At 40.9% G+C, this 27,216-nt stretch overlaps 1 protein-coding gene across 2 annotated transcripts in view; it reads left to right on the top strand.

The window, feature by feature from the left end:
• Positions 1-6,966: 6,966 nt before the first annotated feature.
• LOC103761194 (ephrin type-B receptor 5) overlaps positions 6,967-27,216 on the top strand; it is a 68,456-nt gene continuing 48,206 nt past the window's right edge. Inside the window, exons 1-2 of one of the 2 annotated variants that reach the window (XM_018074555.2) lie at positions 6,967-7,103; positions 25,834-26,047. In XM_018074555.2, coding sequence (XP_017930044.1) covers positions 25,954-26,047 — 94 coding nt within the window. In that variant the 5' untranslated portion in view covers positions 6,967-7,103; positions 25,834-25,953. Of the gene's footprint in view, positions 7,104-7,223; positions 7,593-25,833; positions 26,048-27,216 lie in introns of those variants that run through there. The other variant, XM_018074554.1, reaches the window with a different exon arrangement.

Genomic DNA, 27,216 nt, shown 5'->3' with positions numbered 1-27,216 from the left:
CTGAGGTGATTATAATGGATCACTCCTCAACATGATGAACAGAAGCAGCAGTTTGTTGCTACTGTTACCTTCAAAGTAATTACTCACCTTCTGCAGGAGTGCTGCCTCATGCATAGGGGTTTTACTCTTTTCCTGTTAGACTGTGGCTAACCCTGTGTGATTTCACACATCCACACCCTCAGTGTTTTCCATATTTATGGAACAATGACATGTCAACCATTTCTGGAGGCATTTTCAGGTTTAGCTTTATTTTCCTTCATAGTTTCTTATGGATTTTCTTACTTTCTTTTTTCAGCTTTATTTTTGGTAGGAAAAGAACAGTTTAATGCACAGACTTCAAGAGCAAGTGGTAATGAAAACACATCCCTATTATGGGATACTCAGTTTTAAAGGCCTATACTCTGGGGACTGGCACATGTCCACTTAAAACGTATCAAGTAGGTTGCTGCTGAAAGGGGTGGCCTTAACTGTCCCTCTCCAACCTGCACACATTTTGCCTTCCCATCCATCTTCTAGCTGTAGTGTTTATTCAGCCCCATAAAGTCTCCTACAGGTACTCCAAAATTTTACATATAATTTTTGATGAATTAGTTTTCAGACAGATCAATTCTTTGATCCAGATCACTGCACAAATCTTTACTGGTAGTACAAGGAAAGTGATGAGGAAATACAGCTCAGGGCAGAGAAAAAAGAGTGTAAGGTTTCCTATCTCTGTAAAGGCTCATATTCTCTTGGGGTTGAAATGTCTGTGGGATAACAGCCTTAGTAGCAAGTTCCCATTTTGCAGTACAGTGCTTTTGAACTGTTTTCTACAAATATGTTGCTACCACCGGATTCCTGAGCATGCCAGTTTGTGCATGGGAGACAGAATGAGTGATGGGAGAAATTAATTTTCCTGTTGAGATGTTTCCATATCTTACAAGTAATTAAGCATTCTCTGGGGAAGAAACCGGCACCCAGGCAACAGATTGGGACCCAGGAACTGCCAAATTACAGACCGGTTCTGTTCACGAAACACTTCTGCTAGCAGCTTTATGTATCTAGCCATTCATTTCCTTCTCTGAAGAACTCCTGAAATAATTAAGCTAAATGGGGTTTCAGGCTAAACAAAATTGTTTTAACACTTCCCACATTCTTTTTCTCTCAGAAAGAAAATAAATCATTTTATTCCGAACTAAATTTGTAGTTCTCCTTTCCTACTCATTTTTCAGCCAAGAGCTAAACGGCAACGGCAGTCTTCTATATGACCCCTTGCTGTGAGTTTGAGCAGGCTGAGACCTTACTGGCAGACTTGGACATAGGGTGGCGCAAGCTACCCAGTTTGAAAAAGACCGTGGGTACCTTACGTTCTCCTACAAAATCTCGGCTCCAATCCTTTCAGCTTCCTGAGGATGTTTAGCCTTCACCTCTTTGCCTTTCAAGGCCAGTAACTTAATGTCCTTATTTTTCTATTGGGCTTCCAAGAAAAAGTTCCATGTTATGTGACCTTTTCAGCAGGGCAATTTTGCTTAAATCCCAGGACGCTTAGGAAATGCAACTTCCTTTTCCATCTACGTAACTGTTTGTCCATTTTTTTTTCCACTAGAGTATAAACTCTGTAAAAGCAGAGCTTTTTGAAATTTTATGCAGCTTCCTAGAGTCATTCTTCGGATGAGCAACAGTCACCTGAATCTAGCACAGATCTGATTTAAGTATGGAATACTTTCAAACATTCTTATAGAAGCAACAAAACAGTGGGATAATTGCAACTTATTTTCACCTCCCTTCCAAGTTAAACAGACAAAAAATACAGTGGTACTTTGCCTGTGCTATTCCAACAGGAGTTTGAAGTTCCTGGTTTTCACGAGCAGAAATTAGAAATTTCATGCTTGGTCAAGAACTATGGTTGCAGCACACCTTCAGTGGAAGTGAGTGAAGCTTGGAACATGGATCAGCATGGATCAGCAGATAGACAGGGTGCTTGATAGAAGAGAGAATTTTGCAACAATACAAGTTCACAACTTCACTGCCTTTATAAGACATATACCTATACATTCATACTTTCTAGGGAGTTCAGAGGATTTTAGTAACAACATACACAAGACAAATACACATCTATCTCACTGCACATTTCTGTTCCTGAGCCATGGCTGTAGGGCTCATGAATCTTATTTTTTTCCCCTTTGGCAGCTTCAGGAACCCTGTAGTGTCTCATGTCCCAGTAAGCTACAAATTAATTTACTATGTCTGGGCATTCAGGTAAAAACCTAGTAGACAGTATTGAACTTACACAGCTGGATTGCAGGTCTGCATGGAATTGACTAAATAGTGTCCAGTCCCAGCATGGAACTAGGCTTGTTGTAAACCCAGTCATGGATTCCTAGGCAGCTACTTATCTTATCAAATTTCCCCAAATCCTGGTCCACAGCCGAAATGACTGGTTTTCCTCCTGGATGTTAGCATCATGAACGCTGGCTCTCAATCTGTGTGATGAGTGTGTTAAAATGCTTGGGTTACATAGGGAGAATGTTAGAAAATGGATAGATAAAAAAACATTTAGGTTGTAGCTCCAGCGAACCGGCACAAGTCTAGCTGTTTCTTCACCTTTGAGATTGCTGCAAAAATTTGCAACTGGCCCGTGCCAACTGAGGAGAGAGGTTAGGATGCAAAGCATAAAATTACAAGGGTAAATATTAATTCATGTGCATGAGGTGTCTCAGCCAAATTGGGCCAACCCTAATGTGGTTTTACACACAATTCTTATACCCTTCAAACATTCAGGTACTACATGATTTGACTAATCACTAACACGCACACTACTGATTATTAATCACAGTAAATCTCTGAAAACCATCTACATTTTTTGCAGAATTCTTAATGCTTATCTATTGATGCAGACATTCCTGGAGTCAGTCTTGTTATAGTTACTTACCTATGATGCCAGGTGATGCTGGGAAGGTTTCAAAGATGTGGTCTAGGACAGTGGTGTTGTGTTGGTTGTCCACAGGTATTCTTTATCCTTCATGGACAAAGCAAGCTTCCAAGAAGCAAAGTCTTTATTTCCGGGACTAGGCCACCCTTTAGTTTCTTTTACTTAAGCAGGAACAATACTAATGTCTTCAGTAAAATTTCAAAACTTTATGACAATACAGTGTATAATGTGAAATAATACATATTTACAAAATAAATACACTGTCATATTATAAAGACTGGTTGATATATAATAGTCAAGGAAGGTAATTCTCATAACAACTGATACACATATTTAATAAAAATAATAATTAAGAAGATAGGGTTTTTTCCCCTTTCTGGTTTAGATTTATTTCCATTAAAGCTCAGGAAACAAAGCTCTAAGCAGGGGTGAATACTAATGGTTGCCAAGCACCAGTGTGGAGACTGTAAAGGTCTGGTTTTTCACACTCTATTTTGGGCTGCCCCTCATTCCTTTTGCAACTCTGTGCTTCCCCAAATTGTATTCAGTTATTTCTTATGAATTTTACATAAGCTTCTCCTCTTTCTCTGCTGGTCTTTCTTAGGGAGAAAATAATTTTTTACTTCACCAAACACATCACCAAACAAAACAATTCCATAAGATATGGTATCCAGAGGATATTACAAGGTTTTAATTTACTGATGTATGATCATTTTCCAGAAATCTGTAAAGGAAAATATGCTATTTCAGACAGTTGCAGTGATAAATCTGCCCTTGAAAAAATCTTCTTGGAGATTTTATCCGCTGAATAGTTCTGTTTCAAAACTGCTTGTCAAACATGTCCTCTCATGTATAAATACTACCCTTCTTATTCTTTCCTCTGCCTGCTATTCTATTTGCTGTTGCCAGCTCCTCCCTTTCTTCTCCACATCCCTTTCTTTCCTTGTCTGTCTTTTATAGTCACTCTGTGAGTATCTTTCTTTCTCTACCTCCGTCTCCCACCTCTCTCACTCTTACCCTCCTTTTACTCTCTTTTTCCTTTGAAACTCTATTCCCCCTGTCTTAACCCAACCCCTCCCTTTTATCCTCCTCAGCTATTCTCTCATGGGTGGTTTTCTTCTCTTTGGTTTGTGTGGTCTGCCCTGCACATTCCAATTCTTTTCTCTTCAAGACCTAACATGTTTCACACAGTGAAGAGAGTATTTAAGAAATGAATTATGCTTTGCTGTCCTGACCATCTTTTTAATAACTGCACCTTCTTCTTTTCTTCAAATATTGCAAGATCTCTTTGTGTGTCTGGATATTTGAAACTCAATATTTTGTGGAATCACATGTCTATAAAATGAATGTATGTCTATGTAATTTGGAGTATACGATTGTCCATATCAGTGGTCTCCAAAGTTTTTTGATCACGTACCCCTCTTGTTAAAAGGCTTTAGCATACACCCCCAATATACATATGTTTACTTATTTATAAATTATATACCACTGAAGTTCTAATATTTTCCTCCTGCACCCCAATGGGTTGTCTTGCATACCCCTTGTGGTGCATGCACCCCACTTTGGAGATCACAGTTCTATATCATGCAGTCACACTGTTGCATGAGGAATGCTGGGTTTGTCACATTTAAGATTGTCCTGAGAACGTGATCTACCCATGGTAGTTTTGGATTGAGAGCTTTTGCTTCTATGTTTCTGTCATGTTGGCTGTGATTCTTTTCATATTGAGAGGGATGAGTTTTTCTGGTAGGGTAATAATCTGCCCAGCAGAGGGAGATTTCAGAAACTGAAAACTTTTTTTGAATATATAAATGCCGCAGCATTGCAAAATCCTGCCACATTGAAGAAAGAACATTTAAACACTGCCATAAAATTAATCCCCTGTAAAAGATTGACTGTCAGCTCGTCTTTCACCAGGTGAGGTTTTAAACACTGTTTGGATGTTGCATGTGCACACGTGCACAGGAACTTTTCCCAGACTTCCCTATTCAGTGTAGCAGTTTGCTCATGCTTGGCTTTCATTCCACAAGAAGGGGGAGGAGAGGTTTTGGGGGGAATATTCCGTTACCATAAAGGGGAGGAAGTGTTTCTGCAGCTATTGAACAAAGCAGCTTGTTAACCTCTTTCCCGACCCCAGTGCAATGGTACAGTCCCACTGCTCCTTTCTAGGGGCCAGATGCTCCTCATAGTACAAAAACGAGGAAGAAAGGAAAACATGTGCAAAAATTTACTACCCTACTGAGTAAGGACCAGATTCCAAGAGAAGCTGAATACCTGCAGTTTCTCCTGAAGAAAATTTGTTTTAGAATCAGATGGGAGAAAGGGGGGGAGGGAAGTTGGAAGGAAAGAAGTCTGTTGCAATTGGTGTCTAGAAAACCCCACAGAGAGGATTAAGAAAGAAACTATGCTGTCTGGGCAGACGTAGGTATTTGTGTTATTCTGCATATATACAGAACTGCTAGAGAAGTCTGTGCTGTATGGAAACTAGCCCTAGCTTTTTGAATGCTGACATGTGCCACTATCTGCTGACGGTACTTCTTTTAAGCAGAACTTTATATATTTTACAATGCAGTGGGGTGTCTAATGTGCTTTGTTGTTTTGTATGTGTACCAGTGTCCTATGTGGAAGGGAATCACAGTCACTTTCTATGGTATATAATGTGAAGCTCGTACCTCAAACCAAAGGAAGTCACTTTGTCAGCAGAAGCCCAAAACTCTGCTCTGTGTTATCAAGTTATTTGTGAATTGTAAGCCACTGAGTTTTGATATATTTTTCATTCAGTCCTTAATGCACACTGTGCTTACACTGTAGCTCACTGCACCCTTCCTCATTTTCTGCCACTTACCTGTGTAACTCAGTGAATGGTAGTTACATGCAGAGGCTGTTGCAGCATGCCTCATCCTCTAGCATTTCTCTGTGTTCAGCCCAGTGACATTTGCAGAATGAGAATGAAGAGACCCAGAAAGATGCTTCCAGTCCTTTGTTTCTACATTGGAAGCTGAGGTTCTTCTTTGAGAGAATTCTCCTTTGGGAGAATTGGTTGATTCATCCCAATGACTGAGGTTTGTTAGTACCTAGAATCAATCAAACAAGCACCTAGCCTCTGTGACATTTCACAGAATCACAAAATGGATAAGATTGGTGAGGTCATCACTGCCTAAGTAGGGTTACCCTAGAGCACATTGCGCAGGGTTGTGTCCAGATGGTTATGGAATATCTCCAATGAGGGAGACTCTATAAACTCTCTGGGCAACCTGTTCCAGTGTGCAGTCACCTGCACAGCAAAGAAGTTCTTCCTCATATTCAGGAGCAAGTTCCTGTGCATCAGTTTCTGCTTGTTGCCTCATGTCCTATTGCTTGGCACCACCGTGAAGAGCCTGGCTCATTCCTCTTAATACCCTCCCTGCAGATACTTATAGACATTGATAAGGTCCCCTCTCTCAGACAACTCTTCTAGGTGCTAAACAGGCCCATCTTCCTCAGCCTTTCCTCTGCTGGACTCACACCAGCAGCCCCTTGTCTCTCTCTTGTTTTGAGGAGCCCAGAACTGGACAAAGCACTCCAGATGCGCCTCATTGGGGCTGAGTAGAGGGAGAGCATTTGGAGGTAGAACACAACTAAGCACATACGCTTTAACTTGAGGCGGGGTTGCCGCGAACAGCAGGAGACGCTACATAGTAACATGAACTTCAACAGTGTCAAGACAGACTGGCCAAGGATCAGTTCTGTACGGCCAATCTGTCCCTCCTGACCTGAACCTGGCAGGGGCAGGGGCGGGGGCCGGGGCTTGGGCAGGGGCTGGGGCAGGCGCAATTGCAGCCACAGTCGAGATCCCCAGAGGGCGCCCGGCCGCAACCTTGATGCTGCGGCGAGGGAAGACCCGCTTGGAAAACCCCCCTCTGGAAGAGACCTGGTGGGGGAGCGGGAGGGAGCCCGAGCAGCACAGCCCGGCATCGCGGAGGGAACCCGGTGCCGCCCAGGGGCCCGCCCAGCAGAGCGGCTGCGAGGGGCGGGCGGCGGAGGGGAGGCAGCCTGAGGCGGCGGGGGACGAGGGAGCCGACGGGGCTGTGCGGGAGAGAGGATGGCGATGGCCGCGGAAGTGACAGGAGTGGCTGGRGCCGCCCCGGAGCGCGGGGTCTCGCAGCGCCCCCACCCCCTTTTGCCGTCGCTGGGCCTCCGCGAAGGAAAGCAGGTCGGGGAGGCGGAGAGAGAATGGAGGAGGGGCACGGCGAAGAGGGGAGGGAGCCAGGGGGGAGAGAAAGAGAGAGAGGGAGAGAGAGAGAGAGAGAGAGAGAGAGAGGAGCCCGGAGAAAGGGACAAGGCATATCCTGGGAAGAGAGAGGAAGAGAGACTCCTGCAGGAGGGAGATCCTGGGCGGGGAGAGGACGTTCCCGGAGAAGGGCTTGGAGAGTAGCGCAAGTATCGGGACTGCTGGCGAGCATCCGACTTGTTGAAAGGCATCGACCGAGAGCCAGAGGCTGTGCCTGGGGCCGGGGGACAAAGCGGCGGAGCTTGCGCTGGCCCGTCGGGATGGTGCAACTCGCGCGATGAAAAATGGTCTTTGTCCAACTTTTCTGATGCCGGGAGGCCGGTCGGCACGGCTCTATCGGGAAGGGCTCCTGCGAAAACTGCTCGAGTAATGCTGGGAAGTGAAAGGGGTGTTGCTGGAGTCCTGCACAAGGTACCGTGGCGGACGATCGGGCATTGTGAGCCCGACCGGAGCGGGCCGTGGTCGCGGGTACACTCTCTGGTCTCTGCCATCCGAGGGAGGGGCAGACACAGAACAAACGAGTACTACTTCGAGAGGGATTAAAACTCCTCAGATTGTGTGGGTTTTTTTCTCCTCTTCTGGTGTATGCTGTTGAAAGGCTGCGTTACTGTGACCGTGGTCTGGCTGCGTTACTGTGACCCTCCCCCAAGCGCACCTCTGCTGTCAGGTGCCGTCTGTGGGCACGGAGAGGCCAGATGTGGGGAATCGGGTCGGCTTCTCTGCTCACGGAAATTACTATCACACGCAGACACGTTCCACAGATGCATGGTGCTTTTGGTGTGCTCCCATGCCCGTTGTTTCCCTCTCCCTGTAGTTCTCTGAAGAGCCATAAGGAATTGCTGCCTTTGAAGTCTCTGAAGTAGGGCTGGATGGATGTTGGTGTAGGTTCCCGATTCTCATGGAATGATACGTGGAAGGTTGTGTGGCCTTGTCTGTGGGTAGGGTTGTTCAGTGCTCTTTTGGGGGACAGATGGCTGTATGAGTGCTTGTGGCAGAGAAAAACCATGTTAACCTATTTTTCAAGGAGATGATGCAAGTTACTACTACTCAAGCTAAATAAATCTGTGAATGTGGGAGGGGCTGTTGTGATGGGTAATTTTAAATTTGCCTTTTGTGGATCTACTGAGATGATTTCACTTACTCTGAAATTTCTCTTGCAATTACACTCGCTTGGTTGGGAAGAAGGGTGAATATCCCCTGCCTCTCCTACAAGTTCTAAAAGTCAGAGAGTAAAGACATGGAAACAAATATCCCAAGGGTCATCCATCACTATCAGAGTACCAAGTTATGGAGTTTCATGAGGAATGAGAGTGAGAGGGCAAATGGAAACAACAAAGTCAAGCAGAGTTGCTGCCACCAGATGCATCTGATACAGAAACACATTTGCAGCTTCAGTTGGGATGGAGGGAGGCTCCCTTTTTCCTTGTTATGTAGGTTCTAATCAGAAGCATGAAACTGGATGTGGGTGCACTTCTTGTTTGGTCACAGCTGATCCACCTGCCCTAAACCATTAATACAAGATTTATTGACTATTTTAAGTTATTTTTTTATTCCCAGTTTGAAATAATTCCAGTGCTGAGGTTCCTTTGGGAGAAGGAAAGGAAAAGATAATCCACAATCTAATAATCCTTTTCCATTGATGTTACCCCATCTCGGTGCTGAAATAAAATACTGTCTGTTTCTGTTTAGAAGTTCATTCCATAAATTCAACACCTTGCCACTACTTCAGTTTATTTTGCTAGTGTTTTGTCAGGCTTCAGATACCTGCATGTAATTGCATCCTTTCCTGCCTTTTCCATGTATGTTGTCTTAGCCTAAATATTTTTTTCCTGTCTTCTGAGTTCCCTCCTATTTGACTTTCTTGCACTTACACTGAGCTGCTCAGAATTGTTTACATGGCCATGTATTTTGAAAGACCATTACTGTGGGATGTTGGAGATTGTATGAACTAGGATTGTATCTCTCTCTAATTTAACCACAGAAACCCTGCAGAAGGGCATGTCTTCTTGCATTGTTCTGAGGTTCTCAGCTCTTCCAAGCTGTTATCTGTGGCAAGAACAGCTTGGGTTATAGAGACTTTTTGGAGAGGGTTGGGGGAGCAGTGTCTCCTGTCTTTTTTTTTTTGCCCAAGGCTGTTACTCTCTTCTCCTTCCGTATTTTACTTGTGGGCTGACCAATGACACAGTGTAAATCCTTTTTTGGGGGAAGGGAGGTGGTGGCTCCAAGGAGACAGCTGCTTATTCTTCAGCACGCTCCCATAGGCTTCCAGCAGATGTGTCCGACAAGGGAGCTGATCCCTCAGTCCATTGAGAATTGTCTTCTTTATGCCTGTACAAATTCACATCCCTCTTTGTGCCCTTTGATATTGTATTTGCCATATGCAGAGAATCATGTAAGAGATAAGTATAATTTCTCACCCCTTATCTTGTGTGCCTCCATTAAGATAAAATGGTTTTGTGGTCAACTCTCCTTTCCTGGATACCTGCACTGTTACAAAATTTATGCATACTTTTCCTCTGGCTTCAGGAATGCTCCCCTTTATAGATCCACTCTCCCTAAAACCTTCTTTCCTTGTGTTTCATGCATTATCCCTCAGCAGTGCAGAGGTTATCCTAAAGTCCCTGCAGATGACTACAAAGTACTTTTGGAGCACATTTAAGGTTGCAAAGTTTATTTTTAATTCTCATTTCTGTGGCCACATTGCACATGTTTACTGCACACAGAAACAGTAGAATATGGAAGAAGTACACAGTGGTATGTATGGTCAAGTTAGAGCTTTATAGTGCGGTTTAGCCACCAAAAGAAAAGGTCAGTATCCCCCAAAAAGGGTGCCATCATGAAAATGTGTTTATTAAGAATGTTCCAGATTGGCTGTTCTTGGTCATAAACATGTAATTCTTTTTTTCCAGAAGCTAAAAGACTAATTTCTGTGAAAAGCTGATTAAAACTTTATGGGGAAACTGATGAACCTCTTATAAATATTGTAATTATTTTGCCAATTTTTTCTTAAACCTGCTTTAATATTATATTAGTGTTACATCTTACTGCTTAAAAAAATTAAAAATTATGTTTTGTTAGAGAGTTTTGTATCATCTTAAAACAATAGAGTTAAAGTATTTCTTCCAGCTACTGACTCCACACATTCAGTGGTTTTCCAACTCTTTGCAACCTTAATAATTTAGCTTCTGTGTGTTAAGTCTTGGGCTAAGCATGACTTGGGCCAAACATCCCTCTTCTCCCCATATTTGCTCTTTTTGGCAACCATGTGGTGTCATAGACTTCTGTGGTGTGCACAAGTTTAACATTATTATTCTGTAAATAATTCTGTAGATGTTACACAGCAACAAACTAGCTCTCTGTCTCCAGTGTTGTCTGTGTTGTGTAAACAGACCCCCAAAAGGATAAAAACTCCTTAATTACTCATGTCATCCATTGCACTCTAACTTGTGACCAGCAAATCTGAGTAAGAAAATTCCATTTCATGTTGTCACTCGTTTCACCTTTGATTTATACAAGGAGCTTCAAACTTAACAAAGAAGAACTACACTAGTACTTTGTTCTTAGAGGCATGTTGTGCTTTCAAGAAATATTCCTCTGCCACCAGGAGTAGAATTTTATTTGAAGTGTACTGTTAACATATATTGTATTTAAAAAAAATTAAGAAGTGTGTTCTTTATGGAGGTACTGACCCACTGAAGGCACTGTATTGCCTCTTAAAAAGTCATTATGGAGCAGGCTGATGCTTCTGTCACAGAAGTCCTACTTGAAGATTGTTCTTGAGACCACTTCTGAAAAAAGCTCTTCTAGTCACTGGTTTCAATTTTCCATGCCTTCAGAGGCCCCTGTGCATTCTGCTACTCAGGCTTGCTTGTCAAGAAAATTTTTGTTCGAATGTTTCACGTGCACACCCCCACTCCCATATGCAATGTGCATGCGCATGCTCATATGTGCACACAGCAATGGGTAAAGAGGAGAAAAAAAGTGCTGTCCTGGGAAGAGAGAAGATGCTGGATACAATAAGAACACAGCCTATCCTGTTTGAAAACTATAGCCTTACATATAAAGGCTGAGTCCTTAAGGTCTTGATTCACCTTAGGATGGAAGTTCTCGCCAGCCCAGACCTGCATATTGAAACATATATGACTTCATTTTCAGAGAGGCTTTTTTTTTCTGTCTACTTAAGCTTGCCAAGTAAATGATTCCTCTGCTGATTCTGCAGTTTCCAAGTGCAGTTTTTTGCTCTGTGCCATGTCTCTGGAAAATATCCAGTGTGTCTAAATCATGTAATTAAACCCTAGAAGCTGTAGACTGAGGACTACTGACTCTTTGTAACATTTCTGTTTTAGCATACTGATGTTTCTTCAAGTTACTGTAAAGCTTTCAAAGCTCCCTAGATGACCTGATCTCTCTCCCACTTACTGCAAAACACTCACATGATATGAATCTGTTTGGCCCAGCTGACCACTTCAGAGGCAGTGTGTAGGATACAGACGCCTGTGTGGAGGCCTTTAGCATCAGGCTTACCACAGGTTCTCTCAGATCCTGAGGATGTCTACAAATGGAAGCAAAGTTCCTTGGCAGAACTCTCTTATCTTCCTAACTATTCTTTAAAAAGAGAGTGGGATGTCACAAGAGGGACAGTATTGTGGAGATTTCTGGGCAGGTTTTGAATAATTTCAATTTGGAAATTGAAATTGGACTGTTTATAAAACTGTTTGAATTTCCAAATGTTAAGTTTCACTCACAGCTAGGATCAATTTGATTCCAGTACACAGAATCTGGAATGCTTTCTGCACCAGGAAGATGTTTGAAATTATTCCTGCTTGGGTTTGAGCCAGGAAGAGGCTGCTGGAAGCACAGCTGGATTGGGATGTTTGCCTGCAGTTGTCTCCCAGATGGTCTCTTCCCTTGCTAATGTCAGTAGGCTTTCAGCTGGTGCCAGCAGCAAGAGAATGTGAATATGTACTGACATTTTCACTTTTCAGTGAGTTTGCTAATCCTGGTTGGTGCATGAGTTCTTCATAAGGGGGGTACAATACCAGCAGTTACCACTGCCATCACTATGGTATCAGGAGTGGAAGAGTTCTGTTGAGGAATGTTCATTTTATTACGAGTGCAGAGAGGATCTTAGTAGCCTTCTCCTCTTCCAGTATCTAGGCATGTTAGAAATACCTAAAGGAGCAGTACAAGATGATTTGAGAACAAATTCTGGTGACTTGACTATAAATCAGTGGTCTCAAAATCTAGGAGAGAGATAGATTCTTGACAGAGGGAATTTTCTTAGTTTGCATGTGCCTTGGTGGTGTGTTCTGCTGGGACACGTATGTGGAGTCAGGTGCTGAAGAGTAATTAGTTTTCATTTTGAGCCTTACTGTAGCTACCTTCTTGCTCAGGGCCCCTGGCTGAGTACCAGAAACACATTTAGTGAAATAACGTAAGAGGAATGATGCATGATTTGTGCTCCTTGTTTTAGTCAAAAGTCCTCTTAACTCTGACTGGAAGAATTGTGTTGACAGTTGTGTGTTTCTCATGGATAATTTTACCAGTCTGGAATTAGAAGGGACTCTAGGTGGTCTCAGGAAGCTGCAGGTTCTTGCAAGCACTAAGCACTAACTTTGGGTAGAAGATGGAGGGCCATGAAGGGAGAGCCGTCCCAGGGGAAGCCAAGAAGAAGGCTGGAGCACTTGTTCTATGAAGACAGCCTGAGAAAGCTCAGATTGTTCAGATGGAGAAGAGAAGGCTCTGGAGAGACATTATCGTGGCCTTCCAGTACCTAAAAGAGATACAAGAGAGCTGGAGAGGGACTTTTGACCAGGATATGTAAAGCTTTAAACTGAAGGAGGATAGGTTTGGGTTAGATATTAGGAATAAATTCTTTACTCAGAGAGTGGTGAGGCACTGGAACAGCTTGCCCGGAGAAGCTGTGGATGCCCCATCCCTGGAAGTGTTTAAGGTCAGGCTGGATGGGGCTTTCAGCAACCTGGTCCAGTGGAAGGTGTCCCTGCCCATGGGACGGGGGTTGGAACTAGATGATCTTTAAGGTCTCTTTCAACCCAAACCATTCCATGATTCTATGATTCTATGAAATCAAATTAGTAAATAAATCACTGTTGACTGAAGAGAATAACTTAAAAATTGTTTCCTGAGTAGATTCTTTTGATTATGCCTAATGAATTACCCCCAAAAGAGTGTGTGTGATGACAGAGTGTAAGGAAAGCAAATCTGACTTTGGAAACAGATTAAAAATAAAAATGTTCAATTCTTTAAAAGAATTAAACTAAAACAAGTCTTATTCTGTCTGATAAATTAACACCTACTGGACAACCATAATTGAAATGGTTATAAAAGACTTGTTGTTTTGTTATACCTGTCTTGCTTCTCTTAGCTGGTGGTCTGTACCAACCCACTGTATCTAACAGCGTTATGAAGAGCTATGTGTATAGAACTCAGAGTTGGAAAGGGTAACTTGCCCTAAAAGCTCAGAAAGTTATTTTAAAATGGTGATGATTCTTTTGAAAACAGCTTAGTTCCCCACCCTCCAGATCATAGCAGGTCAGCCTGGTGTTTTCTGCTGTATTTTCTTTAGTGTCTCTGAATCTGTGGTGGTGAAATTGGACAATCCCTGATGTAAATGCACATAGTTTATTGGCATTTGATTGTGTGAATTTCTCTGTCACAGCGCTGATGAGCTGAGGGCTCAGTGAAGACCAACAGAAGTGATCAGGAGACTATATGGAATTTTTAAAATGCTATTAAAAAGAACTAGCTTAATGATGACTGAAAATGGATTACTCTGGAGTGGTTATAGTACTTGGGAGACTATTGACAGGATCCTAGACAACACAGCCGAAGTAAAAGGGATGGTTCAAGTTGCCCAAAGTAGATAATTTCAGGTTCAGTATTAGAGTATGTTTTCTTCCAGCAAAGGTCCAAGTAGATTGTAGAAAGTCATGGAAGTCCTATTGCTGATGTCATTAAAAAAATAACTAGGAAAGCTTAAAGAAATATACAGACAAAAATCCTACAGTTGACTGGGACTGTAGGCCAGATGTTGTCTAGATAAAGATATCTGCCCCACTCTTTTCATTTCTATTATTACAGTCTCACCAGCAAGTGGGGGAGGGAGTGTCTTCCTGACAGAAAATACATCTTGGATCTGCTGTATTACAACCAAGACTGGTTGGTGTCCAAAGAAAGGAAGTGGTGTATTGTACTCGCTCCGTTTTAAATGTAATCCTTTGGTTTTGAGGTTGGACATGGTTGTAACAAGAGCAGTGAGCCCCAGCATCCACACTGAAGTATAAATAAACCTTTGAGACACAGAGAAGGCAGGATGAACTCTGAGATTTATGTGTTATTGCTTTCATCTCTGTCACAAAAAATAATACAAACATGCATTAGAAAGAGATGCTATGAGCCTGAAATATCTTTCTACTATAACCTGCTTGGCCTTCCCATTTCCTCTTAAGACTATTTCTGTTCTGCTGAAATATTAGTGGTACATAATGTTCCCATTTCCTGAGGGTGGAAACATCGAACTGGAAATGCAGGATGGAGGAGGAGGGAAGGACCTGAGAATGAAATTGGCTGCTCTTCAGGCTCTGCCAGTGGCAAGTTCAAATTTTTGGTGGGGCTGTAACCTGCTTTTGCTACACATGGGCTCCTTGTGATGCTTCACTGAACTCAGGTAATTGTTCCAAACAGTCATTCCTGTTCAGGTCATCTCTTGCTTCTTTGCAACCTCAATCTCACTTCTTTTCTTCAAGCTACCATTTCTGCTTTGTTCCTCTCTCGATTGTCTTGTAGACAAGAGCCAATTTTGGGCAACCCAATTTCGAAAACCAAAGTGAGAGCCTGGTCTAAGCATTGAACTAGCATGAATCATTAAATAAATATCTAGACGTTGTTGACAAAATTTAAAAGAAACTTAGTGTTAAAGACCAAGTGAGATCTTTCTGAAGTTCAACAGGACCCTTGTAGTGTCTGTTCTTGTTGCTCAGTTCAATCCTTTTAACAATGAGACCATGGTAGGATGAGGAGAAGCAACTGAGCATTATGGATTTGGAGACTGGAACTGAAGAGCGCGAAACTGAAGAAACCACCTATTTTCTCAAAGTTTTTCCAAAATTACTTTTAAGTCTCATAGTCCCTTTCTCTGTGTTCTTGGTGTGCCTTGAGAGATTGCTGCCAAGGTACCTCCCTAGTTGCTTGTTACTGCACAGTTCAGTAATGCCTCCTGCAAAAATGGTTGTAGACAGACTGCAGTTAGTGTTGGTGTACAGCTCTGGGGAGTTCTGACCGGGGCAGCGTAGGATTATTTTGTAGTGTTTCAGAGCCTAATGGGAGCAGGAGACTCAAACTAATAGTAGAACAGACAGAATTCCCGTCTAGGCAAACCGTGGTCATATAGAGATGAAAACTGTGTGGTAGAACTCTTCTCTGAGCCATTTTCTCTCTCCTTCACAGCTTCCTAGTTTTGTGCATGCATTTCCACATCAAACGCTCTAATTTATGTGTTGGAGCTAGGGCTTGTGTATTGTATAGCCTGTTGGTGCAGTTAGTAAAACGTAAGGGGATCGGCTTGACTGAAGATAGTTTTTTACTCCCACTTCCATTCAGGGAATATGTTATGTTATAGGCCTCTGTTAGGGCAACCTTATGAACTCAAAACCTGGCATTTGCAATTTTGTGAGGGTGTAACTGAATGGAGGCTACCTAAACAACTGTATGCAGTGGGACTGAGGAGGAGGTTTGGACAGCAAGATAAAGGCAGTTCACAAGTCAGTAAAGTGATTATGCTTCGGCGCTTTTCTGCCTTGTTGTTTTACAAAGAAGCAGTCTTGCTTCTCTTAACAGGTATAAAAGCAATGATGAGAAATAATGCTACTAATTAAATAGTTCTAAAAGTAGCCTCTATCTGCAAATGCATGAAGCCAACAATTTGTGAACCAAGCTCTATGACAGCCCAAGGCTGTGAAACTGATTAAAATGGAAAAAGGTAGTTTTAATTAACCCTTAAATTATGAAGCACATTCTCTGAAAACCCAAGTTGCCTCATTGAAGCCAGAAAGGAGGTTAATAAAAAGAGCTGCACTTAAATTAAGATGCTTTAATATTATTAGTTCTTTCTGTAATCTGTTTTGAAATGATAGTTTCTCTCATGGAATGAAAGGCAATTTCAAAATGCTGGGAATTCCCATGGAAGAGGAACATTATCTTTGAACTGGCTGTCATTGCTGCCACTATCTCCCCATACACAACATAGCCTTGGATACTGTTAATGCGAAGAGATTTGCTAAATATTTCTTACTGTAAAACTCTTATGAAGGAAAAAGCAGAGAAGAGTACAGTAAGCATATTTTTACAAAAAATGAAGATTCTTTACTGCAGCTGAAGAAAATATTAATTCTTACTAAAGGACTTTGCAAATTGGTCCACAAAGAACAGTTTAAGAAAACTATTTTTGGTTTGTTGGTTTTTTTCCCTTCATTGTGTCTTTTAAATGTTTGGGCATAGATCTTGGTTCATATATTTCTAGACATGCCATGTAAGGCTGCATTCTTAATTTAAAATGGGAAACAGCATTAGTATAAAACATTCCTTTTCTTAGGCTTATCCATATCTTAGTTTTGCAAGCCCCTCTTACTTTTCCCCTGCTCAACCCTGCAGGCCCATGATTTCTTTTCCAGCATTCTGACAGTGCCTTAAAGGCTCTTTTGCAGCTCTGTGTTTGGTTTGTCTGTGCAGATTTGCAGATGCAATAGCAGACTTGTTCAGCAAATGTCAAGGTTATTTGTCTGATTTGTGGCGTTGCTTGTCTGGCCATTGCAAACACTGTGCTTGAGTTCTTTATCACTTTCCATCCATCTGCAATCAGAACTTGGTATATAATAACTTAAATTTCACTTGAAAAAGAAGCACTATCAGCATTGCTGTGTAGATGAGAATATGATTTTAGGGACATACTCTTTACGTCACTGTCATGGTTTAACCCCAGCTGGCAACTAAGTACTGCACAGCTGCTTGCTTGCTCCCCACCCCCCAGCGCAATGGGGAAGAGAATTGGAAAAAGGTAAACCCCATGGATTTAGATAAAAACATTAAGAACAGTTTAATAATTACAATAAAATAATAACAGTAATAATGGTGATGATGACGATGATGATGAAGAAGAGAAGGAGAGGGAGAGAGAGGCATAAAATCCAAGAAAAAGAAGTGATGTACAATACGCTCACCACCCACTGACCAATGCCCAGCCTGTCCCTGAGTAGTGATCAGTGGCTCCCAGCCAACTCTCCCCTGTTTATACACTGAACATGACGTTCCATGGTATGGAATATCCCTTTGGCCAGTTCAGGTCAGCTGTCCTGACCATGCTCCCTCCCAGTTTCTTGTGCATCTACCCGCTGGCAGAGCATGGGAAATTGAAAAGTTCTTGATTTAGAGTAAGCTCTACTTAGCAACAACTAAAATATCTGTGTTATTAACAGTATTCTCATACTGCATCCAAAACACAGCTCTGTGCCAGCTACTAAGAAGAAATTTAACTCTATCCCAGCTGAAACCGGGACAGTCACACATTCTTTGTTTAAAAACTGTTTGTGAAAGTTTCATTTCCTTTCCCTTTTTTAATGTCAAAATAGTATGCATCTTTTTCCTTATTGTTTTCAAACTTGTTCTGTCATAAAATTTGAAATTTGAAGTGTTTGTTTAAACTTAGTTATTGCCAGTTATACCAGAAAAGGAAGTATCACTTTTCAAAGGATTTTTACTACCACAGATTATTTTTACCTAGAAGTTAATAATGTGGTGATCTTCAGATACTTAAGTCTAGTACCGTAATCATAAAATCCTGTGCTTAGAATGCAACATTTTACACAGTGCTTGAGAAAGGTTTGCTGCTGTGCCCTAGAGCTTGTGAATTGAGTATTTTTTTTATCTCTGAAGGCTTATGTCTTCCTTTTTTCATTCATACAAAGGTAAGTCATACTTGACGTTGAAAACATCATGTTTATTTTCACATAGATGAAGGTGCATTGCAAGGATCTGTGCACAGTTATACTGGGAGAAGTATCCTGAGAAATTAGAGTAAAATTGATAACAGCTCAGTGAAACTCTACCCAGCAGGTACAGTTGTCATCTTCTCTTTCAATCAAAGAAGAGAAATGTGATGGACAGCTGCTAATTCTTTTCCTCCCTCTTCTTTGTGTAGTCTCCTTTATTTACTGTATGGAAATAAAAAGGGAGTGATTTCTGTATCACTCCAATTCCTGTTATTTTTTAGGAGAGTTTCTGTCAGGAAAGTGATGGATAACAAACACAACAATTAGTTTCTTGACGTATTTTATTCTTTAATGTTATTAATATTCTAGAGCTGGAATTTTGCTTCTAGGTGTTAATGTTAGAAACTTGAGTATAATGACCAATGTTTCTTTGAAAAGTACACAGCTCTCTATATAAATTGTCAATGAAGTGAAATCTTGTGAGTTGGGAAGAGATTTTATTCAGGAACTTAGTTGTACTTGTAATTTAAGTACCTAATAGATGGAAGAAAGATTCTGTATCTTTAATTTGAATATTTTTTCTAATTGCTATAATTTCAAGAGATCAGTGTCCATCTTTGTTGGGCATAGCAGAAACATAATGTGAAGTCATTGAGAGAGTCTGTGGAAACACAGGGCAGCTGTGAATGAATTTTGGTTAGGAAGAAAGACTAGAGTCACAAGCAATGCTGTGAGCCTACTCCAGCCAAGTATGTGTTGTGGCAGAGAAATGAGATTTGAGGGAAAGCATGGTAGTTATCTAAAGAAATGCAAATGTGGCCACCTGTGTGAGTTGGAAGGCAGCACGGAGGCTCAGAATCTCCCCAGATACCTTTAGGCTGCACCTAGGGAGTCATCTGGAGGGAGCTGTTCAGCTGTCCATAGCTCCCTTTTTTTAATTAGTGCAGGTCTTAGTTACCTACTGAATATGATTCAGCTCAGTCCACTGACTGTAGAGGTCATTTGAGTGATTATGCTTCTAATTTGGGCTCCCCATTTGAGCCTCAAGGGTTTAATAAAAATTCATGAAAAGAAGTGTCTCTTACTTCCCTTTAAGAGGGAACTTTCCCTATGGAAGTTCTTAATTTGGATCCCACTAGGAAATGTATAATCAGAGCATGGAAGATCAGCTTCAAGCCTCCTGGTGTTTCCATGGTAAACAAGGAAATAAATGCTTTTCTTTGGAGAACATTCAAAATTAACCTTTGGATTGTCATTGTAAATTTAAGAAATCCCAAAAGACACAGCTCTATTTAGATAATCTGTAGGAAGCAAATGATCAAGCCAGCTAGAGGAAATATTTTATGAAGTACACTGTTGGAGAAGAATTTCTTTAAGCTTAGTTATATATTTCACCTTGAGCCTTTCTCTCAGAATTACATTAATAAACTGAACAGACCATAAAAAATCCACAAGGCTTTGTTACCAATTCTACTTTCCTCTCAGATATTTTTAAAGTATTTTGCAGTAATTAAAAATAATCTCAAATAGTAACATAAAATAAAAGGATATACAGTAACTATCAGGATGATTTATTTATTTAATTGAACATTTCTCTGTGCTGCTATATATGTCCCAGTGATAGATTTTTTGAAGAAAACACATTAACTTCATAATATTAAATCCCAGAGCAATAAATTATGTGTTGCTCTCTCCCCATTCGTTTCCTGTTTGGGCTGTAGAAAGATTTCTATGAATAGCAGTTATTGTAATTATTGTCTAAGGAAGAAGGTAGGCAGTATTATGTAATGCTCAAAGTGTTAGACAGGCATTGAATGACAGCTTTTCACAACAGCATTGTGAGATTTAACCTCCTGAGATGCGTGACCATAGCTGTAAGGGCATCTCAGTGGCAAAGGAGCAATTATAGTGGGAGGACACTGGGGGCAATAAAGGAGGGGAGGAAAGGCTCTTCCTTGATGTATAACACTGTCGTGGTTCCCTATTTATCATGAATGAGAAGTATTAATTCCACTTTCTATGCACAGATGCAATGTGATGAATCTGTGTGCAGCACAAATCAATTGGAATAGTAGTTTATTGACTCTCCCAGATGTTGTGCTCATTTATCTTCTTAATGCTTCTTACTCAGAGATAATATTAAGCTAATATGAGTCACAATGGAAAATGTGCAAGAGGAGGGAAGACTGTGCTTGCAAAGGTACAGCATTTTCTCTGCCCCAAAGTATTTTTGAGGTGCATTGTATGAAGAAGTATGACAAATATGGGGGAAATATGTGGAATCGAATGTCGCAGAGGGAAGTTGTACCCATATAATGATTTCTACTGTGAGATAAGCTTAGAGGAGTCAGTTAACAATGAATGAGGAAGAAGCATTGTTCAGTGGGAGGAAACAAGATGATTTGGAAAAGATCTTGGGACAGTTAAGAAGAATTGAAAGCTTAAAAAAAATTGGCATTGTTACTACTTCAACTTCTATTAGTAGAACAATTTTAAATACATAAAAATACTTTGTTGCATGAGGATATATATATTTCCAAATCTGTTGCATGTTCAAAACAGGGATTGGATAATTTCCTAAAGAGATACTAATGGGCATGTATTGAGGGATATTTTCTAGTAACCCTTGTCTTATATTTGTGAATACTGGAGAAATAGTAGGGGGAGTGGATCATGTAGAGGCCAGGCTTGCAAGGCGTCTCCATGTAGCTCTTCCTGGCACTGGTGGCACAGAGAAAACTTGGGTTAGGTGGACATTGGTCTGCTTCATTGTTAGCTTGTGTTTTGAAATGTAGTTTGCACTAAAGCGTGCAGAATTTTTATTTGCTTGGCTGCACATTCAAAACCACAAGTGTTCTTCCAATAAGGAAAGCTGTCAGGAACTCTTGATTAAGAACTGACAATTTTTACATTGTGTTGACATGTCCATTGTTTCCATTTGCCTCCATGCCTCCTGGGAATAAAGTATTTGAACCAATATTAGAGTTGGGATTTTTACAAAGTGGATCGATCTTCTATCAGCTTTTAAGAAACAGAATATTTGAACTGCCCGTAGGTCTTCTGTAGAGATTAGGGCTATGGGTACTGATAGTTCTTCTTGATGCCTCTGGTTTGCTCTAATTTCACAGAACTCAAAGAAACAGCTACATTTCATTAATGGAGAAGAAGAATCTGTCAGGCCCTTGTATTTTCTCAAGAGGCTTGTGCAGTGCCTGAACAATCCAAGCTTTTTTCTTAATCCTGAAGGTATGCCTGAATTCCTTTTGCAGAAGCCAGACCAGGTGCGTGGTTCAGATGCATGTTTAATGCTATTTGATGTCAGGTTCTGCACGGGGTATCTGTCAGAGGGGAATAGGGTCAATGTGCATTACTTTCTCATCTGTGACTACATATTGTCTGCATACTAAGCTAGAACATGCTTCAGTGAAGGTCTCTCTAAAGATTTATGGATAGAATCAAAAGGATTAGAAAACAAGGTATTTTCTTTAAAGCTTAGGTCCAGCAGAACAGAATTAACACAGTTTATATAGTTGTGACTGTCCTTGATCAGTCTCAGAGTGCCATGCAAGCCCAGAAGAAAAAAAAATCTGTCCATTTTAAGGAGAACCATCTTAGATTTGTCACGTGTATGACCACCTCCATCGAGACTCAAGACACATACCATTGGGGTACTCTAAAATAAATGACTACACAAACCTAGGAGCAAATCCGATACCTTTCTAATAAAAGCACATGTACTGATATAAGAGACTTTTGAATTAACGCTGACCTGTTTAAGCAACACTAGTGCCCATGGCTCTTCAGGTGCTTGAACTTTGAGGGAACCCTTTATTTGCATAAGGAAGCTGCCTCAGAGGTACTGACTGCGTTAAATACTTTGCCAGAGTTTCGATATAGCATGGGCACACAGCAACCCCCTTTGTGAGAGAAATCCCACGAGCTCAGAACTGTAATAATGTCAATTGGTTTATTACATATGGGAGCACTATTGCTATCTGTTCTGTAGCACTGAGCATCATTTGCCTGGAGATTGTACTAAAGTGTTCCCACTTCAAGACTGAGTTCAGAAAAAGTGAGAAATTACAGCACGGGTTCTGTCTGGCAAGAAGAAACAGACCTTAAACAATGCCAGTTAAGCCAGGCATATTATGTTTCACATTCGAGGCTTTCCAGCTGAAATAGTTTGTGTTTGCCGTTTTGGGTATAAGAAGCTTTGAGATGCTAGGCAAGAGCTGTTGAAATAAACAGTGGAATAGAGCAAGGGAGATTCTGACTGTATATAAGGAAGAAAAAAATCCCCCATGAAAAAATAATAACAAAAAAAAATCAGTTTAGCGCTGGTACAGATGCCTAAAGAGGCTGAGGAATCTCCATCCTTGGCAATGTTCAAAACTCATCTTGACAAGCTTCCCAAAGAACTCTTCTTCTCTCTGGTTGTTCCACTAAGAAACCAATATTCTTGAAAATACTGGTAATGATTGTATTCATCTCTCTTATTGGGATCTTGAACATAAATTTTGGTAATCCAGGTACAGTGGCACAGAGATAGTGCCAAAGTAAACAGCCATGATAGCACTGGTGAATAATGTAAGCAGATAACCTGGAGACTTCCATCTTCCATCTCTTGGAGCTTGGTGCTAAAGCAAAAGTGACTCATCTTTTCTGACTGCTTGGGATCTTCAGTTTTATAGAGCTGAATCATTAAAAGACATTGGGATCCTCAGGAGCTGTCATGCTTTTCAGATGTTTTAGGATTTTCAGGACTTCCAAGGAGATTGAGATAATTCCACTACCTAAGGAAATATATGCCTAAAAGTGGTTTAGAATCCTTTATGGAAGAGTTAGCATAAGAGGATTGACAGATGGTACGTGACCAGCAAGTTCATGTAGTTGGAAGACAGAGAGGATGAGAAGGGGTATTTAAGGAAGTTTTTTTAAGAATCCTGTTGTGACAAGCTGTATTACTTTGCAGTTGGATTTGGGGAAGAATGGGGAATAGTGGATTCCATAGCAAGAAGAAGTAATCTCTCTGAAAGCAGTTTTGGAAGAAGTAAATAGCTGAGAAGGCCATGAAAAGGTGCTTGTGTGGACAAGAGAAGAGGGTGGTTTAAAAGTTGAGATGGTTTGAGGTTTCTGTTTACGTAGTTTGGTGTAGGGAAGAAATAGTAGGAGAACTGAAGAATGAAAGATGAGCGTCTTTGGGTGTAGTCAGATTCTATACACATCAAGTGCTAGGGGGAAGGGCAGGGCAGTGGTTAGCAATTTAGGGGCTTGGTACTCTTTAATTCAGAGAGGCTAGTGCTTCCCTCCTACTCTCCCTTAAATGCTTCCATAATGTTGTCTCTCTGCTTCGTTGTGGAGTAAGCATTTTTCATTGAGGTGTGGAAGAGGCAAAATAAAATAAATAAAAAAAAAAGGAAAGAAAAAAAAGGCAAACTCACCTATTTTTAACTACTAAATCATAACCAGCTTTTTCATTTAGCCACAATTTATTTCAGGGAAAAATAAATTCCAGTCTAATCCGGACAATGGCTGTATGATTCCTCATGAAGAGCCACGCAACTTTGCTGGGATACAGAGTTGACCAGAGTAAGCCAAACAGATGTTGTAAGAGAGAGATGCAGGTCAGGAGGGAAGCAGAAAAATCGGTTTCCTTGAAGTCAGAAATTGTGTCTGTTTTTGTGTACAAGGGATTTTTTTTTAGTTATATCTGTGGTAATTTCAGTACTTTTGCCTGAAATTCAGCGGCCAGAGCATATTTGGGTTCTGTCTTCTGCTCTGCCACTCATTAGTTATGTGACATGAGAAAATCTGGGTTGTGAGCCGTCTTCAAACCTTCTGTAAATGAATGCAGTCCCATTGACTGAAATCAAGGTTGTGTTCAGTTTATTTGACCTCTGTTTCTGCATTTATTTGCCATCAAAGTGAACGTTTAAAAGTCCCCATCTCTCAGGATTTTACTGGCCTAATAAAAAAGCTTTTAGATATTATAATGTTACAGATTGACTGGCAGTACAAATGGTGAGTACTTATGTCTCCATATAGAATAGTCATGCAGGCTTGGTTCTGGTATACCCAGTCTTGATTTTTGTGGCTCAGGCAACAGTCTTAAGCCCTGTTCCAGGAGAACACTGCTATGTGCTTGGATAGTTCTTTCTGTAAAGAAGTGCCTTCTGATCATTCAACCTGAAATTTTCTCCTTTTTACAGTTACATGCAGTGGTGTTTTTCTTCTGTGATACATCGTGGTGCATGCATTAACTAATATGCAGTACCTGTATATTATACTATCTTCATTATTCCTCTGTTATACTTAAGTGATTTTATTCTTCTCTTTTATTATAAGTCATGAATCAAACCTTTTACCTCCTGCTGAGGTTTCTTTAGTTTCCTTACATTTTAGTAATGCCCAATGTATTTGGTGTTCTAGGTTCTTATTGGGGGCAGTGTAAAAGTGTAAAAGAGAACTATTCCATCCTGCTCAGTAATTTCTCCCCTTCTCCAGAAAAGCAAATCAAATTGCACTCCACTGCCTTTTTACATGCTCCCCAGGCTGCTTTTTCCTCTGCTAATGCCAAACTTACTCAAATCCCACATTGCAAGGTTTTCAGATAATTGCACTGAGGCTGCCCCTTTTAATTACAACTCTTCCCTCTGCTGTTTTAGCCAGGTTATTGAGCCATTCCTCTATATTGCCCGAGACATTTTTCTTTCTCCTTAGCTACGCTTCACTGTCTCACTGAAGACATTGAAGTATTTTCAATGCTCTGCGCAAAGAGCACCTAAAGAAACAAAACATACTGGCTTTTTGCATGCAACCTACATATTATTGTGATATTTCTCTGGTGGGCTGAGAATTGGTCAGATGGAGCCAAAATTACCTTGCTTAGCAAAATTATTGTGCTGGATTGATCTCATGCAATGCTAGATTAGGCCACATGCTGCTCCTTTTCTGAGATAAGCCTGCGTGTCAGATTCTTAATGGTGGTGGTAGAGTTTTGTTTCAATTTTTTTCCCACTTAAGATGATAAACTTGGACTTTTTCTGCTTTTTCTGGCTGTAACAGTCTCCCTATTTGACCTTAAATATCACAGTGTTCTCTTCCTCATGTACAACATATCAATGGGAAAAATACTGTCCAGCTTCAGTAATGTGCAGTCGTATGCTTAAAGGGACAAGTGCCTACATCTGATACACAGTTACAAGTGTGTCAGCCATGCGGATTTGTGTTGGCAAAAACTCTCCTGTCATAGCTACTGCCCTGCAGAGTCCTGAAAAGGCAAAATGAGACAGAATTTGAAAAACATGCAGGGGAAATGGAATGCACGCCTTCTAAGATACATTGCTGGAGATGTGAAGGGTCAGAACTTAAGTAGGAGCACAGCCTATACTGTGGTACAGATTAACACTGATGTGGGAACCGCTCTCACTGATGCCATGAATGTCTCAAAATCTGTACGGGCAGTGTGTAGAACACCTGTGACTGACTGTAGTCTTGAGGGCTGGGTTCATGGTAAATGCTGAGTCTGTGCTACTCTGTTTCACTTGTATCTTGGAAGTATTAAGTGATGGAGTGGATGTATAAAAACTGTCAGTTTTGTATTATTGTGACCTGATTTGTGTTTCCATCTTCTGTTTTTCCTTAAACAGTATTTCTGTGTGAAGGCCTCTGTGCTTTGATTTGGGAAGATATTAAAACACTCCAAGAAATCTCTGACCGTTTCAAGGGAGTGTGTTTGTTAAAGATGGTGGTATTCACAGAGAATCTTCATGGATTCTAATGGTGGCATCAGTGCAAGAAGAGTGGCGGGAATGGGTTGGATCTGGATGGTCTGCTGCTTTCATCTAGTCACCTCACTAGAAGGTAAGAACAGATGCTATATATTGCAACAACTTAATGAAGTTTTCTGTAGAGATTAAAAAAAAGAATAAGTAAGAAAAGTGTGCTCTCCAGTATACTTATCCTAGTGCAGATGAGCATTGAGGATATGTCTTTCTGTTTGATGGTTGATGACTATCTCTTGAGATGTAAAAGTTTTAGTATTGTTTCTAGTGGGAGAGGCAAACCCTGTTATGAAAGACCATTAATGAACATCACTACTAGCTGTCTCAGAAATGACGGCCTCAAAGAATAATTTTTTTTCTCAGGAAATAAACTCCTTGTTTATGCTTTGCATATATTTGATTCTTGTGTTCCTGTTCTTGCACGGTGTTTGTTTTGTGAAACAATCTCTGAATGTTTAGGCTGTTCTAGAAGGCAGCATACAGTGGGCTGAAATCAAGTCTTTTTCTCGCATTTGAACAACTTGCCTCAAATAATAGATATGGAGAGAATGCTTTACATTAACAAGAAGAGGCAGTTCACATTCAGCCAGTAGAGGAGAGGAGGGAGAGAGCAGTGAAGGCAGTGTAGGGAAAAGGTGGGCAGAAGAGGAAGGCCAAGAAAACGCTAGAAGAAAGAATAGATGGTAGGAGGGAGGGCGATGAGAGCAGGAGGTAACATGAGAGCTGTGGAAGAGACTTAGAGAAGGGCAGAGGTATTGTAAACAGTCCTCTTGTTTGTTCCAAGAAATATCCTTGCAGCTACATGTGCTCAATGAACTGTACTGCTTTGTGATGAATGTTCATCTCTTGCATTTCTAAAAGCCTCTGAAAAAGGAGAGGAGGAATCAAAGGAAGACAAGGAAAGACCTAGAGGATAGGAAAAGAGAATAGTGTGAGGTCTAATAAAAAGTGGAAAGCTTGTTAAAGCATCCCTTCTCTTAATAGGAGGGGAGTGGAGTGGGGGAGGAGTTTAGAGACAAAATAATCAATATAAGATTACAATACAAATTCTTAAATCTCTGAAATTCTGTTAATTACTGATTTTAAAATTATCTTACAAAGTACTGTGTAATTCCTTGTGTAACTGGTAAAGGAACTGAGATAGAAAAGGGGGAGAAAATGTGAATTCTCTCTGCAAATATGAAGCAACTCAGTGATGCCTGTAGGAACTGACATTTTTTGAATTCTGTACTCACTCCTGTAAGTTTG

The sequence above is a fragment of the Manacus vitellinus genome, unplaced genomic scaffold, assembly GCF_001715985.3.
Source record: "Manacus vitellinus isolate BGI_N305 unplaced genomic scaffold, ASM171598v3 scaffold_28_pilon, whole genome shotgun sequence".
NCBI lineage: Eukaryota > Metazoa > Chordata > Aves > Passeriformes > Pipridae > Manacus > Manacus vitellinus.
This window is presented reverse-complemented; position numbering and strand designations above follow the sequence as displayed.